Source organism: Drosophila teissieri, chromosome X, assembly GCF_016746235.2.
Source record: "Drosophila teissieri strain GT53w chromosome X, Prin_Dtei_1.1, whole genome shotgun sequence".
Taxonomy (NCBI): domain Eukaryota; kingdom Metazoa; phylum Arthropoda; class Insecta; order Diptera; family Drosophilidae; genus Drosophila; species Drosophila teissieri.
Window position 1 is genome coordinate 16,094,250 of NC_053034.1, and position 15,252 is coordinate 16,109,501.

General features: G+C 44.4%; 2 protein-coding genes across 3 annotated transcripts; both read right to left on the bottom strand.

Annotated features, from left to right (window-relative positions):
- Positions 1-322: 322 nt before the first annotated feature.
- On the bottom strand, positions 323-10,330 carry LOC122623315. The gene is made up of 7 exons (XM_043802395.1): positions 10,152-10,330; positions 5,231-5,469; positions 4,438-4,521; positions 4,219-4,356; positions 4,008-4,147; positions 1,729-3,931; positions 323-1,643 (listed from the first exon to the last, which is right to left on the bottom strand). Exons 2-7 carry the CDS (start codon positions 5,405-5,407, stop codon positions 1,494-1,496), a joined length of 2,892 nt encoding a protein of 963 aa, XP_043658330.1. The 5' UTR covers positions 5,408-5,469; positions 10,152-10,330; the 3' UTR covers positions 323-1,493.
- Positions 10,331-12,138: 1,808 nt separating this feature from the next.
- Positions 12,139-15,052, bottom strand: LOC122624339 (leucine-rich repeat-containing protein 20). Of its 2 annotated transcripts, none has more exons than XM_043803841.1 (4): positions 14,547-15,052; positions 12,745-12,888; positions 12,507-12,674; positions 12,139-12,443 (listed from the first exon to the last, which is right to left on the bottom strand). In XM_043803841.1, the coding sequence occupies exons 1-4, from the start codon at positions 14,827-14,829 to the stop codon at positions 12,292-12,294; spliced, it is 747 nt and encodes a 248-aa protein (XP_043659776.1). In that variant the 5' UTR covers positions 14,830-15,052; the 3' UTR covers positions 12,139-12,291. The 2 variants fall into 2 exon arrangements, with proteins under 2 accessions (XP_043659776.1, XP_043659777.1); XM_043803842.1 differs by lacking the exon at positions 14,547-15,052 and adding an exon at positions 13,069-13,268.
- Between the last annotated feature and the right edge of the window lie 200 nt (positions 15,053-15,252).

Sequence of the window (15,252 nt, forward strand, 5' to 3'; positions counted from 1 at the left end):
TGGAAAAATAGTTTCATAATTCTGAAAGCAGAGACGCTTTTTTATTTATTTAATTTTTATTTTTGACTTTTTAATTATTTATCTTTTTAAAAACGTGTTCACACTCAGTTTTTACCTTAATTAAACGGTTAATTTTAAAGTGATTTGTATATCCAACTTTACACTGCAATGCAGATGATATTATATATATCATCTTACAAAACCAGAAGTGTAAATATATTTCAACCTGAAAATGCCCAGTTTGCTCTTCGAAGCCAGAAGCTTCAGATTTAAGAAGCACTTCGAATTGAAATGAAACCAAGGCCAACTTTGTTAGTGGGTATATTTATTTATTTATAATTTATTTCAAATTGTTTTAGAGTATACACATTTTGCAAGGCTTGCCTAGCCAAAAAGCGAATTAAATATGTAAGTTTGTTGTTTATAAGCATGTCGCTTTCGCTGATTGCGACAATTAATCAATTATTTATCAATTTATCAATTAAACTTATAGTAAATGTCTTGGACGGATTAGTACTATGTTACGAGAAAATTGATTATCATGAGAAAGTATATCGTGTGGATTTGCAATCTGCTTGTGTCGTTTGTTCAATTAGGAAACCCGAACATTAAGTCTACTCGTATTCAATTCCAATATGTAGTGTATCGAGGAGAATACTATGCAGTAGTAATACTTTTATTTCAAACCTGTGTATCTATCCCATCTACCGGAGTAACGTATATATGTAACATATATTTGTAAAGACTGAAGATCCTCGAATCTGTAATCTGCAATCTGTTCAAAATCAACTGTGTGCATGTGGCAGTTTGAACTTTATATATAGTAAGTACATATATACATTTGCAACTAGAAAGTAGTAGCTAAGCATAAACAATTGGACTTGCAAACAACTAATTTCGACAATTGTTGAGGAGTTGTGAAGCTGAGAAGTATTATCATTTGGACAGGATTTTGTGACTGCTCATACAACTTTCCCATCAAACGGCAGCGTAACATTTAAAGAACACTTTTAGCTAAATTATAACACTCACATACCATCTGGTTAATTAACTACCCTTTACTACTCTTTTCCCTTCAGAACATCTTTGATTAAATGCGAAATCTCAGGTGGGAGTGCAGAACACACGAATCGAATGGAGTTGATACCACTGGGAAACAAAATTTCAAAATTTCAATACAAATTAAAATTACGAATTAAAAAAAAAACAGAAAACTAAGTCATCATCATCATACGCTTCGAACTGACAGTCAAGTGTTTCTTTATAGTGGCTACTTTGTCAGGCAATTGTAATTGGCACGTTTGTTAATTATTGTAAGGTTATTGAGTACTCGTACATATGTGACCCATTAATTGGAATTACATGTAGGGGGTGTTCGTGAAACTGTCTGATTTGCCCTCCATTATTCGGTCCTAATCCGGTCCAAGGTGGCTCATCTGGAGTTTCCAATCGATTGTTAGTTTCAATGGGAGTGGGGTTCCGTTTCGATCCCTTTACCACTTGCGTGGCGGCAAGGGCATCTCCTTCTCGGCGTGGTAGACCCTCCGATGGGTCTCCACGTATTCACTCTGCGTTTGGGTCTGGGACAGCACACGCTCGCCGCTCCTTCCGCTGGCTAGGGCCACTTGGTTGGACGACAGGGGCTGGAAGAATTGGATGTAGAATGTACATATAGGATGGATATTGGAAATAGTGGGATAATGGTTTCCATTTGGAGGGCGAACTCACCTGTCGGGCGCGGCGAGTGTGCGGAGTGCCCTCCGGCGAGGAGACCTCCATCTCGTCGGGCGCTGTCCAGTGCTCGGTGAACTCGCTGGCGGAGCGGGCCAGCGAGGGATGGCTGAGGGAGCGGTGGAAGGAGCGCCGGTCGTCGTCGTCGTAGTACTGCATCGGGTAGTAGCTGCTGGCGTCGCTCACGTTGTCCGGATGGTCCACCTGGTGCGGGCGCCCAAAGTCGACGGTCACCTCGGACATGGATCGGAAGTCGTTGTGGTCGGTCTGGTAGGAGGTGCGGGAGCTGCGACGCGATCGCTGCAGATTGAAGGGTCCGCCAGGACCGACGCCAGGTCCTGCTCCTGTCATGAGCATGCCGGTCATGCCCGGATCGTTGCGGATGGTGCGCACACTCGATCCGCCATCGCTGTCGTACTCGTAGAGCGTGGGCAGCGAGCTGCGACGGGACCGGGTGTCCCATGGCTGCGGCGATGCCTTCTTGCCGCGCCTAGGTGTGCGCATCTCCACGTCGGGATCATCGTCGCCGGGCGGAGCCAGGATGCGTATGATCACGTCCCAGGTCTGTGGCTCGAACATGCGCTCGTAGCGGGTGTCCTGGCGAATCCGCTCGAAGTCCTCGCGCACCACCGCCTCGGTGAGCATGGTGCGCAGCGAGGACTGGGTGGTGATGATCTCCTTCCACTTGGCCCGATCGTCGTAGCTCAGATTGTGCACGGAACTCACGTCGTCCTGGCCAACCTCCGACATTTCCGGCTCCTCCAGGATACGGATGAGCACGTCCCAGTTGGGCACATCCTTGTCCTGTGGCGGCACCTCGATCGGCTTCATGTTGCCCACCAGCTCCGGGCTGGTCAGCTTCAGCTTGTTGTCGTGGATCTGGGCCGGTAGCTCCGCCGGCGGCAGGCTCAGCTCGCTGCGTTCCATCTTGGGCGTGAGGGTCAGTCCGGAGGCGCTGGAAATGTCCGAGAAGTTCTCCCACAGCTGCTGCTCCCGGTCGCCAGGGTAGTTGCGCACCCGCACATCGAACTTGGGATCCACTTGCGGTGGCGGTGGTGGCGGCGGCAACGGTGCCCTCGGCTTGCTCTTGTACTCGGTGACCCTGCGCTTGTGGCTCTCGATGTCCTCGATGGTCTTCTTCTCGGTCACCGTGCGCAGATAGACATCATCCACGGTGTGCGAGGTCACCGGTGGCTCCACCGCCGGCATGAACTCATCCTCATAGTAGTGCATCGTTTCCACCGTCATGTCAGGCGCCTCGGAGGACAAGTCCGTGATCTCACTGGGTGCCGGGCCGTCGGTGTAATCCGACCAGGTCTCTGGGCGACCGTCCACGACCTCGTGATGGGTTCGTGTGTAAACGGAGAACTTGGGCTCGGCGACAGCCGGCGGCGGTAGGGGAATGGACTGGGGCACTTGCGGCGCCGGATGGAGTTCGGGCACGTAGGTGAACTGCGAGTGCATCGTCTCCACCTGCGGTGGCAGGGAGTCCATGGTGAGCACGCTCTCGCGATCCTCGTAGGCCTCCATGATGGTCGACAGATTGTTGCGATCCGGACGCAAAGTGGCCACACTCTCCGTATCCGAGGTTACAGGGGAAGGCGGTGGCGGTGGGGACTTCTTCACGCGCACCTGTACATCGAACTTGGGCGAACCGACGGCGGCCACCGCCTCCTGCATGGGAATCGAGTGGCGGGTCACCGAGGTGGTGGTCATCACCGCATTCGCGGACGGCATCTCCTGTGCCGGAGCATAGTGATCGCTGTAGATGCTCGAGGTTTCGTGGACGAAGGCGCGATTCTCGAAGCTTCCCGCCGAGCTGAAGGGCAGCGATCTCGTATCGATCTCCTCGATCTCCGAGTGCGATTCACTGGGATAGTCGGAGGGTATCAGTGCACCCTCGCTGCCCGATGAGCTGTAGACCGCCTGGAGAGCGGCATGGGCTCTGGGTATCTTGACGCCCTCGAAGGCACTGATGTTGCCCACACTGCTGCCACTCAGCTTGGTGATCTCCGATCCGCTGCCCATGCTCATCGGCAGGCGACGCACCACCGGAATGGAGCGACTGCGCAGGCAGTAGTAGGAAACGGCGAGTCCCAGGAGCAGCAGCGTGAGGAACATGATGGCGCAGATGATCATCAGGATCTGGATGCTCTTCAGCGGCGGCTGCAGCACAGAACTGGTGGCGATCGGGTTCAGGCTGTGCAGGAGGAGGGAGCATAGGGATTGGTCGTCATATATTGGGTGGGAGTTCCTGAGAACTAGACTGGACTTACATGGGCGCCGGCAGAGCAGGTGGCAGCGAGGGCACGGGCGGTGGATAGCGGCAGACTATCGTGATGATCTCGTCGCCGTCCATTTCCAGATTGGCGTGGAATCGCACAATAATGTTGTTGGTGAACACACGGGTGGGGTTCTGTGGCGCAGAATGGGATAACCCAGGCTTAGATCCCTCTGCAAGGCAGCTGTCACCCCAAGGATACTCACCTGGATGGTACCGCATCCCTTGAGCGGCAGCTCGAGTCGATAGCTGAGCGCTCCCTTTCCACTAACGCGGCACGCACTACTGCGATCGTAGTCAGCCTGGATAATGCCATGGAACGGATCGTTGAACTTGAGATCAACCTGTTGGGGGCAGAGCCTCGTTAATTGCGGTGTTGGGTTGGGGTTGGGGTTGGGGTAATCCTCGAAAGGAAAGCCAATTACCTGCATGGAGCCGGCGGCGCAGTTCAGAGCGGCCTTCGTTCGGTTGAGGAAAATCAGCGGACTGATGTCGTCCAGCTTGGTGACCTTCAAGAAAGCATACAAGTCATTAAATCCATTTCAAGAATATATAATTGCTTCATCACTTTTTAATCACTGTAACTTTTTGAATCTAAGACAATCGCTTTAGGAATTCCATATACCTTCTGCAGAGCCCCAATAATAATTCCCATATAAACCTATAGCCTAGACATTCCACAGCAAACTAACTAGGTGGCTGGGTTCATGCATATTTAATAGGCACTTTCTGCCATGCTCCATCGTGCTCCATTTCGAGCCAAGACAATGGGCCTGCGATTTTCCCTAGGATCTGTGCAACTGTTTCTGTGCAAGATCGAGCATCCATTGTGAATGTGGAGCCACTTCCAACGGAAGTGCAGTTGAATATGGAGCCCGAGTTGCTGATATAACATACTAGCTTATAAAACGAAAAGATGCAAATGATGTCTTTAATTTGTGGTTGCAGTTGCATTTCCTCATTACAATTAAGATGGAGCAGTGTTCTCTACCCAATAACAATGTACATTTATATTCTTTCCAGCCTGTTCTCGCAGATTGAGCCCATCTTAGATGCTGTTTTCGACATTGACGACCGTTTAAGTGGATAAACTAGCGAAGCTTGATGGATGGCTCAGCCATGACTCCCCCCACCAACTGGCCATTGCAAGGGCGTTAAACCGAGTAAACCGAGTAAACGGAGTGTGGCTGGAGTGGTTGGAGATGCTGGATCACTCACCTTGCCGTCCAGTGTCGCCTCCTCGGGCAATCCGTTGGTGGTGTAGTTGCCGCTGTCTCCATGCTGCACGTAATTGGACTGGGCCGCCGTCTGGCCGGCGAGGGAAATCAGCAGGAGAGCGGCCAGCAAGCCACGCCGTCCTCTTTTGGCCAAGAGTGGCCCTTGGTCCGAGCTCATTGCGGTTGGCAGTTCCACGCGGGGCTCTCCAGAGCCAGAAAAACACAGAAAATGCAGTCGGGCTGTGACAAAGAGAGCTCAATTAGGAAATGGATAAAAAGGTGTAGATAGTACAGAAATAAGAAGTAGTATTTCCTACCTAATTACCCTAAATAATAATGCAGTACATTTTAAATAGTTACATATACCATATGGCATGCCTATGAATCGAACCACACTGCGTATGCGTAATAAATACTTCATACGACCTGTGTACTGAGCATCATAAGAGGTTGCTTGCTTTAAATCGTATCTTTTTCCTAGACGTGCAAAGAAAGTTCCAAGTACCTTTGTTAAATAACTGAGCATAAATCAGGTAGTTAAAGTGCATAATTTATTGCTAACCCGAAAGGTACCGTTCAGTTGAACCATCAAAGACTCAGTTTGAATAAACTACCTCCACCTCGCCCATTGTATTTCTCTTGCTTGTGGTTTTCGGCGGCCTTCTGTCAACGACCTTCGCCCCAAATATCGCGATGCGAAGATACATAGATACATGGATACATGGATACCTAGGCACAGATACATATGTGATTCATGTGGAGCTCGGCTTAGCCATAAAGTCCAGAACCCATTTTTGAAGCGGCATTTGCTGGGATCTGAGCTCTTATGTATCTCTTTTCACTTTGCCTTCAATTTTGGCTCTGATGGACAGGCGTGGACCGCCGCTGATGAACAGATGAACAGATGTTCGATGCGAAGATTGATAGGTCAGCCAACTTGGGATTTGAAGAGATCTGAGACTGGCATACGCAAATTACACTAGCTAACACAAAAAACACAATGATACGAATGCACTTTTGATACGGAAAGTCATATTTTCTGTTTGAAGTTAAGTTGGGTGTTTATGACTTTGATTTTGTCATCCAGTTTAGTTACTTATGCCCGCCATTCCATCCACTTACACTTATTGCATAAAAGCGTCTGCGCTCACGCAACACTGAAAGACAAGAGATTCGATGTAGAAGTTGAGGCAATTGGTAGACCAATATAGACAGACACCTACGACAATTTAGCCATATTTGTCACAGGCACTCGCCTTGAAGCGGATCTCCATCCATCTGCCGACTGCATTGCGACAAGCCACAGCAGAGCAAAGCAGAAGCAGAGCAAAAGCAGTGAAAAAGCAAAGCAAAAGCAGATCCAGTTCGAGTCGAGTCGATCCAAGACAAAAGTGTAGCGAAAAACCAGCACTGGCAGTGGCTTAGACTCTACTCCTCCGATATAAGCTTACCATTTTTTGCAAGAACGGGTTTTTCACTCAGCCAACCAACACAAAGCACACAGTTTCAGCAGACAGATTCAGATACGTAGCTCAGCTACAGCTACGGCTACGGCTACAGATACAGATACATTGGCAGGGAAAAAAGCTGGGCACGTAGGAGCGGATTTTAGCCACAGCCCTGGCAAGGTAACTTAATGGTACACCTGGGCCAAAATCCTGTTCCAGCCGCTCGATTTAAGCCATGCAGCACAGCACTCGAACTGCACTGCAAATATATATGTACTTGTCAAGGTTGCTGTCGCGTTTCAATAGACAAACTTTGTTATCATTCGAGTGAGTCACGAATCTGGCTTAAATATGCGAAAAGAACTTGTTTCTGGTTCCACCGGAAACCCGCTATTTCGCTGCCCATTTCAAACGGATCTTGAATATATAGTATATCTCCAAACTCTGAACTTTAAAATCTGGCGTTTTCCAATTTCGCTTGCACCGCTGAGCTTTCAAGCTGAGTTATTTTATATATATATATATTATGTATATAGATACAATGGGGCTTGTAAATGCAGTCAAGCGAAAAAGTTCTAAGGTCCTATGAGATAAGATGTTGAGTCAGTCACTAAAAATGCAATGAGTCAGGCTTTTCCTATTTATTTACACAAACGTAAAAGTGTTATGAGTACATATATTCGAAAACATAGAAATAAAGTACATATTTCCAAAAACATAGAAATAAAGTACATATATCAAAAAACATAGAACTTTGTATGTTTTTTTAAAATAGGGACGAGAATATATTTTAGGCTGATTTCAAATTTGAAAGAAGTTAAATATTGCTTTCGAAAAACAAGATTTCATTAACTAAGAGTTTATTTTTGAATATTATAAAATTTCCTAAACTTGGGAAATAAAATACGACTGAACATGGACTGACTTAAAACTTAAAATTCTTTCCGCTAAGAAACTGTTTTTTTATGTTACCATCCTAATTGCACCGGAAAATCATAAAGTGTTCTCTAGTTTTATTTTCGTGTACGTGAGGCCGCGCAAAAAATCGCAATTAATTGGATTAGTGTTCTTTCTCATGTAAAAATTCGGCACACACATCGCCACACACATGTGTGTGTATGTACTAGCACACCTTTAGCCATGTAAGTGGGTACATATGTATGTATTTATGCACAGGTAGGTGAGTATCTTTTGTATGCAGCCTCACACACAAACACAGAAAATCACACACACACCAACACTGAGAGACCAGAAGGTATCTATAGATAGGTTCGCATTGTCGCTCAGTTGGAAAAAACTGGTATTTTGACTGGTCGCTCGCTCGCTCCGAGTCTCAAATACCCCCCTGGTAGCTCCACCATGCTCCACTGTACTCCGCACCCGCACCTCCAGATCCGAGCTATGGTTTAATGATTACGCGACGACCGAGAGTTGGCAAGGCATGAGTACCAGTCGAAATACAAGTGCACCGCGAGAAACAGGTACGCATATTCTGGAAGTTCCTAACTCCAACCACAAACTCCTCTCGTAGATGAAACATTAAGTTCTATATTGTAAATCGATTGTAAAATGAGCTTAGCATTTTTCAATGTTTTGATATCATATCATATTTGATAATTTAATATAATAATATTAATAATTTCGACAGAATTCTCTAGAATTAGAAGTATTTACACCTTAATCCCTTAGTACCCCTTCTTGGATAGATGTGCAGCTCAGATGCACCACACCGTTTCTCTCGGTGCACGTCAGGTATGTATCGCAAACTCGGGCTGCGCATGCGCTGTGCGCTTATTGAGCCGTCTCCCTCGCTCCCCACCGCCCCGCATCGCCGCCTCTCGCTCGCGCCCCCGGAGACGAGCTTGCCTCATCGAAATGCGTAAGCATCGGAGACACTGCTCGGTGTTTTGTGTTCAAGCGCTGGAAAACAACAGCTTCTACGGCGGCGTTTCGACGGCATTCCAACTGGGCGATACCCACGCATTAGCCATGAATACCTTCTGAAGTACAATCGGCACTGGAAATCTGCTGGCTGGTACTTAGATTCTGGTTTGGCACACGTTTTACCTTCCCAAGTGGTGCGGTGGCCAAAACTGGATTATGATATACTTGCAATTCATTTGCTTGCAGCCTTCTCATACAATGCGTAACAAACTCACTTAAGCTGACTTTACTGTAGCCAGGTATTCTAAGCAGTGCCTGTATATTGCCTGTATATTCGTTTTAATTGTTAACCATTCACTATTTCGATGCTTCTTCCCTTCAAAGAAGTACCAAACTAGCTTAGGAACTCTGCCACAGTCATAATTGGCTTATAAAGCAATTACTAGATGACTTGTAGGATATGTAATACGAGACGAAAGTCGAATCACTGCAGAATCTAACTGGCAAAGTGCATTTCAAGCCACTCCAGGTAATCTATTCAAATTCGGCCAAGAGCCAACTGAAGTGCAGCCGCCTAAGAGCCCCATAAGCCCAGTGGCATCCGTCCACGAAAAGGCAGTCGTCACGATGGAGATAACAATTAAGTTTGATGAAATCATCAAATCAAATCATCAAGGCGCTGAGAACTCTCCATTCTGCCACACTTCCGCACACGATCAGATACAATTGAGTGGAGTGGAATGGAGTGAGGTGAAACTTTCTCGGATCAGAATCAAAGGCAATTTATTCTGCCAGGGGATTACTGTACCTCAGTGGCGATCTTTCCTTTTCATTTGTCTGGGAGGGAAAGCCCAAGATTGGTTCTTTTGTGAGTGGGCCTGCCTATTGGAAACAGGGCGCCATTGTCCACTTGACCGCACTGCCCATTCAAAGTGCTTAGCTTTTCTATTGGCCAACGAGAACGAGAATGCAATTCCACTGGGTTAGTGATAGATTAGTAATGCGAATTCCTGGAAGACCGACGATGATTTATATTCTGTACCCCGAAGGCATCACTTGGAAAAGTGTCACACCTAACTCAACTCAACTCAACGCAACGCAACTGAATTGAGTTGCAGCACACATCTCGATGTTTGTTTTTACGTGTTAGCACAGTTTGCATTATTGGATACTTAAACAATGATATTGTATCTTTCAGAAGGTTGTATATAGGCGATTAGCTCGTAGTTTTAATGGGTCATCATGTCACATTTGAGTTTAAGCCTTCTTGTTTACCCGCTTACTAGTTTATAGCACTACTCTTGGGCCATTATAGTTTTTCCAGCTACCAACTTTAAAACTTTAAAACCGTAAGCCACTCAAAAAAAATGGTAGTTTCACTGACGAATGTTATGCACCAACGTTGTTTGTGCTAGGCCATTTCAAATGTTGTTTGCTCGTTGGGGTATTCAAATTAGCCACGAAGAGAGGATGAGCTTTCGCAAGTGTATTACGGGAAATAGATATGCAAATAACTAAAAAAAAAATACTCGTGCAACTTAAACGAACAAAAAATATGAAACAAAACAAAAAACGTAGGTAAGTATATACTTTTTCCGTTTGAGTCGCGCTTCGACGTCTGGTTGTTTTTGGATTTACTAAATGCCGATTTGTATCTCTTCTTTCGTTTCTCACAATATTTATTTGAATTTTTTCTTTTTGGAATTTTGTGTGATCTGAGACCAGACTTGTCTCTAACACTTGTCCGTGCCCGAACGCGCTCTAGTGGATTACTGGCTGGCGACTGACTGTTTGGTTTGCTTTGGGCCCAGACTGGTCGGATCGGCCTTCTCGGCCCACAGCTTTTGAGCCAGCCAGCCAGCTTGCCAAGTTCCCAAACTCCCCAGTTGCCAGTTTGCCGAGCTGAGGCTGGGTCTCTGTGCACTTATCATTCGCTGTCTCCCCTTCTACCAACTGGCTCTCTGGCTCGACGGAGTTGGTAATCTGGCTATAACGACGAATAATCCGAATATTCCAACCAGGGAACTGGCATTCTTTGCCACCCTACTGACACTCAACAAGTTTGAGTGTTGGGTGCCACTCACACCGGTTATCGCGGGTACTTACAAACAACGAAATAGATTATGCCCAAAATCTGTAGATAGCCTCCTTTTTGCTTTAAGTTTACAAAAATTTAAACAACACGAAATATACATTTCTTTTTTATACATTATATTATTTGCTTTGTTAACATTTTTAATATTTGCTTCCCATATTTAACTTTTTAAATGTATAATTTTTCGCGTCCCTCTCCATTTTCCCCCGGGTACTCACCCCTTTCCTCGAGCTCTTTCCACGTCAGAGCTGGCAGCTGGTTGTAGCTCCTGGAAAATAGCTAGCTCAGGCACTTCCTCCAGTAGGTCGAAATCCCATTATTGATATCCTCTGCTGCCATATATCACATATCACTGCACCACTCACTCACAATTAGTATTTAAAAAAAAACATCGAAAAAGTGGTTTGCTTACGTAGGACTTTTGAGAAGCGCAGAGAAGGGCACCTATATTTTGGTATTATTTAGTATTAAGTATTTAGTATTATTTAGTATTTAGTATTATTTGGTATTTAGTACTTAGTATTATTTAGTATTTAGTACTTAGTATTATTTAGTATTTAGTTTTATTTAGTATTATTCATTATTTCCTTTTAATGTAACGTAATACTTTCAGCTCTTATAAAATTGCCAGTGTTTTGCAATAAACTAATTGTTTTTGGACGGGAAATATTTTCCAGACTTTTGTTAGCTGTAATTTGGCTACTAATGCTATACTTGGCTCATCACTGGCTAATTACTTTTGGCCGTCTCTCTCTTTCTCGTGCTAACGTAATTCGAGCTCGGGTTTCGGCCTAAGCCTCGTTCACCTTTGCTGGCTCAGCGATGCACGACCAACCCGATTATTTGGCAGTGGGTTCCGAACCCCAAATGAGAGCCCTTTTTGGCCACCTCTCGCTTGTTTGTCAGAAACCTGTTGCGTACAGAGAGAAAAGCCATACTTCTAATGGCTAATCATTGGGTGATAGTTAGGAGGCCTAAAGATAAACTAATTTCGATAAATCAAACAGAATTTTCAGAGTCACTAGAAAATAAGCGAATATAACAAACAAAAATATAAAATAATATCATTAAATATTTTTTAATATAGGTCTATACATATGTGCTATGATTTTGCCAAGTGTACCTTTTATGGAGCTAACGATCTGCTCTCTCTCTCTCTCAGGCTCCAAATGTCTCTCCCCATCTGAAACCTAGAGCTTTTGGATCCCAAGCTTATGCTGCCAGTAAAAAGCTCCACATTTAACCAATTTCTGATGGTTTTGACCAAAAAGTACAGCCCACAACCATCAGATCAAACTCGCTAACCAAATAAGTTCATCTCACTAAACTTTTCTGTGGGAACTTAACTGTGATCCATAACTCCTATAAAATTCTATCCAAATATCTTTACAAATATTCTTAGACATTATAACAATATATAATATATTATAAGAGTGTCATTCCCCAGAGCGTTTTGCCATCGAATTTCATAAGTAGTGTGTGTGGTTTTTGATAAATATATATATATAAATTTATAAACAGAATAAATAAGTTGAAGGAGGGCCGTTCAGGGCGCCCTCTTTCGAGATAACGAGAGATTTGTTTGTGGTGTTGTTGTTGTTTTGTGGAAAATGAGTGGACAGGACATCCAGCCGGTTACCAGTCATCGTCGACCTCCTTGGAGATCTCAAGGAGGAAGGGCGTCTTGAAGTTCTGCAGCTTTCGTCGGCAGTTTCTGCTCAGCGGATTGTTGCGTAGATCAACGAGGGCCAAATTGTCGCTGGTAATTGCCTCCTCGGTATCAATTTCTAATGGATAAAATGCACTTGGATTATTAAGTAATGCGTTATGAGGCTTCTGTTTGGACTTACCCAATATGGCATTGTTCTGGGCATCCAGACTGGCGAGACTCTGAAGCTTAAAGACTACTTGTGGCAAAACGATGAACGAGTTGTTGGAGATGTTCAGCTTGGTCAGCGCAGACAAGCTGGCGAACTCTTCTGGCAGCCTCGACAGTTTGTTGTGTGACAGATTGAGATCTGGAAAAAATCGTTAATTTAAATTAAATATACATAAGTATATGATATATCATTGTTGGGCAATCCCCACCTGTGATGGTGCTGAACTTTTGCGAAAACTTGGGCGAAACGCTTTTGAGCACATTGCCGCTGAGATTGCAGGTGACCAGCTCTGTGTTACGCATAAGATGGTAGACGGCATCTGGTATCTGCATCAGTTCACAGCTCGAAAGATCTGAAAGAGCGGAAATGTATATAAAGTTAATATGTAACCTTAGGATATGGACAGCTGGAACCAAACCACTGGCTTCAAGAACAGAACGCGCGCAAAAATAGCTTTTGCCATTGAAAAGCTATCCAACATATGTTCCTTTAGTATTTGGTGCAATTGAGTTTATAACTAGGGAACTCCTACCTAAGTGAGCACTTTCGTTGGCATCCTCACAACGCTCAATCACCTTGACCACCAAGTGCGCCATCGCCAAGTTTCCATGCGCTCCCCTGCAGTATCGGCGATCGTAACCAGCCTTATCAATATACCTATATGTATATAGATATATATGTATATATATATAACTTCCCGATTCGCCTTATGTTCGCTCACAGCCGAAGTGGTCAACACTGAGCACGTGAATGGAACTGCCTAAATATAAATACGACATTTCCCCATCTGCGCACGCAACTTATTATGCGAAAAGAGCGCCGATATCGGGCGACTCTCTATATGCTCTATATGCTCCATATGGCTTATAGTTATAGTGAGTCATGATCGCGAAAGCTTTTCGCCGATTTTGAGTATAAGAGCGGGGAGAAAGAAAGACTCTGTTTGTTTCGCGGAAATTGCGTCTGTCTACACTGCGAAACTGCGATGTGTTTTCTTTTTGGGGAAAACCAATGAAATAAAACTGATTTACAACATTTTATGAAAAGTGTGTGCATGAATTTGTATTTGTATGTATGTTTTTAGAGCAGGGGCACTAGTAAACATATTAATATTTAATTTAATATTTATTATTTAGTTTTCAGTTCATGGTAAACAGGAAGTAAATGAATAATAATAAATATGTGCACTATTTAAAAAAAGCTTTAACACTCAAAATAAACATTTAAGTTTTGAAAAGTTGCTTGGATTTTAATGCATATATTTTATAGCATCGTAAATAAAATTGTAGCAAATTGCTCAAATCTAGAAACCTAACTTACTAGATACACTTTAAACAAAAAGTTTTAAAAGTGTAGTTAAATTTCGTATTTCAGCTCTGCTCATAAAGACGAGTGTGATGAAAGCTATCTATTAGCGCAGTCACTCATTTGGAAAGAAATCTTTAGATTTGCAAAACAATTTGTAAATAACAATAAAAATTTGTAAATATTTCCAATCGCAGGACTCATTCATCATAACAAATAACACCCCCACTGAAGGCAAATCTGCGTATCGAAGAATGAAATCATATGGGGGCCAATGTCTTGGCAATTAGTACCACCCCCACTGCCACTTCCACTTCCCCTTTCATTGCCACTTATCGCGCCCATTGATAATTTACCTTTCTTTGTTAACCGATCGTGATTCGAGGCAGCAATCTGGGAAAACAATGCAGTGTAGGCAGAGACGCACTTTCCTCGTCAATTTGTTCTTTTCGGATTGGTAGGGCACTCAATTATAAACAAATTGTTGGCTTTTGTATGGGGAAGTCGGTGCGCAATAACTGAAATTGGCCATTGGCCAATTGTCCATACTACGACCTATATACGAATGTTTGCATATATGGATGGAATAAACACAAACCGTCTAGTTGCAACTGCGCCTCAAGCGCAAATGAGTGGGTCACATGTACATATATACCTAGTATACCCAGTATACATACATATACATATGTACCATCTATGACCTACCCAGCTTGTGGTTCTCCTTGGCGTCCTCGCACCGCTGCACCACCCGGATGACTCCTTGTCCGGCGATCGGGGGACAGGTGACGATGCCGCCGATCCTCGCTATATGCGGCGGAATACTCGGATCGTCCGAAAGGCCGGACTCCTCGCTGGGATCCTCACTGGAGATGTTGGTGCCATCGTTGGGATCGTTGTTGCCGTTGTTGCCACCATTATTACCACCATTGTTACCACCATTGCTGCCACCGTTCGGGATGTTTGTTATGTCGTTGCCAAAAGGCCGCATCTTTGGTTTTGTTTTTTTGGTTTTGGTTTTAATAGCCTTCGGTGGGGTTATATGAAGTTGGCGTAGTCTCACTGGGTAATCAATCACTCGAAAAAAATATGTGCGTTTTTGTGTGTTCAAATCACTGTTGCAAGTGTATGATGATTGGTTCAAGATATATGTTTCCTATTATTTGGACTGTTTAAAACGCGAGCTACTTCGCAACCAACTGAACGTGACTATCTTCCGCATTGAAATATTGAAAATGCTTTTTACTTTCGGTTTTTATAGCACGAAGAAGAAAGAAAAGCTGCGCATAACAAAACAAATGAAAAATAAAATGGCAAGAAAAACAACAAATAATAGCACAATTTGGCAGCTTCAAGCGCACACCGAACTCGAGATACTCTTTCTTTGGCTCTGAGAGACTCATTAGTTCTATCA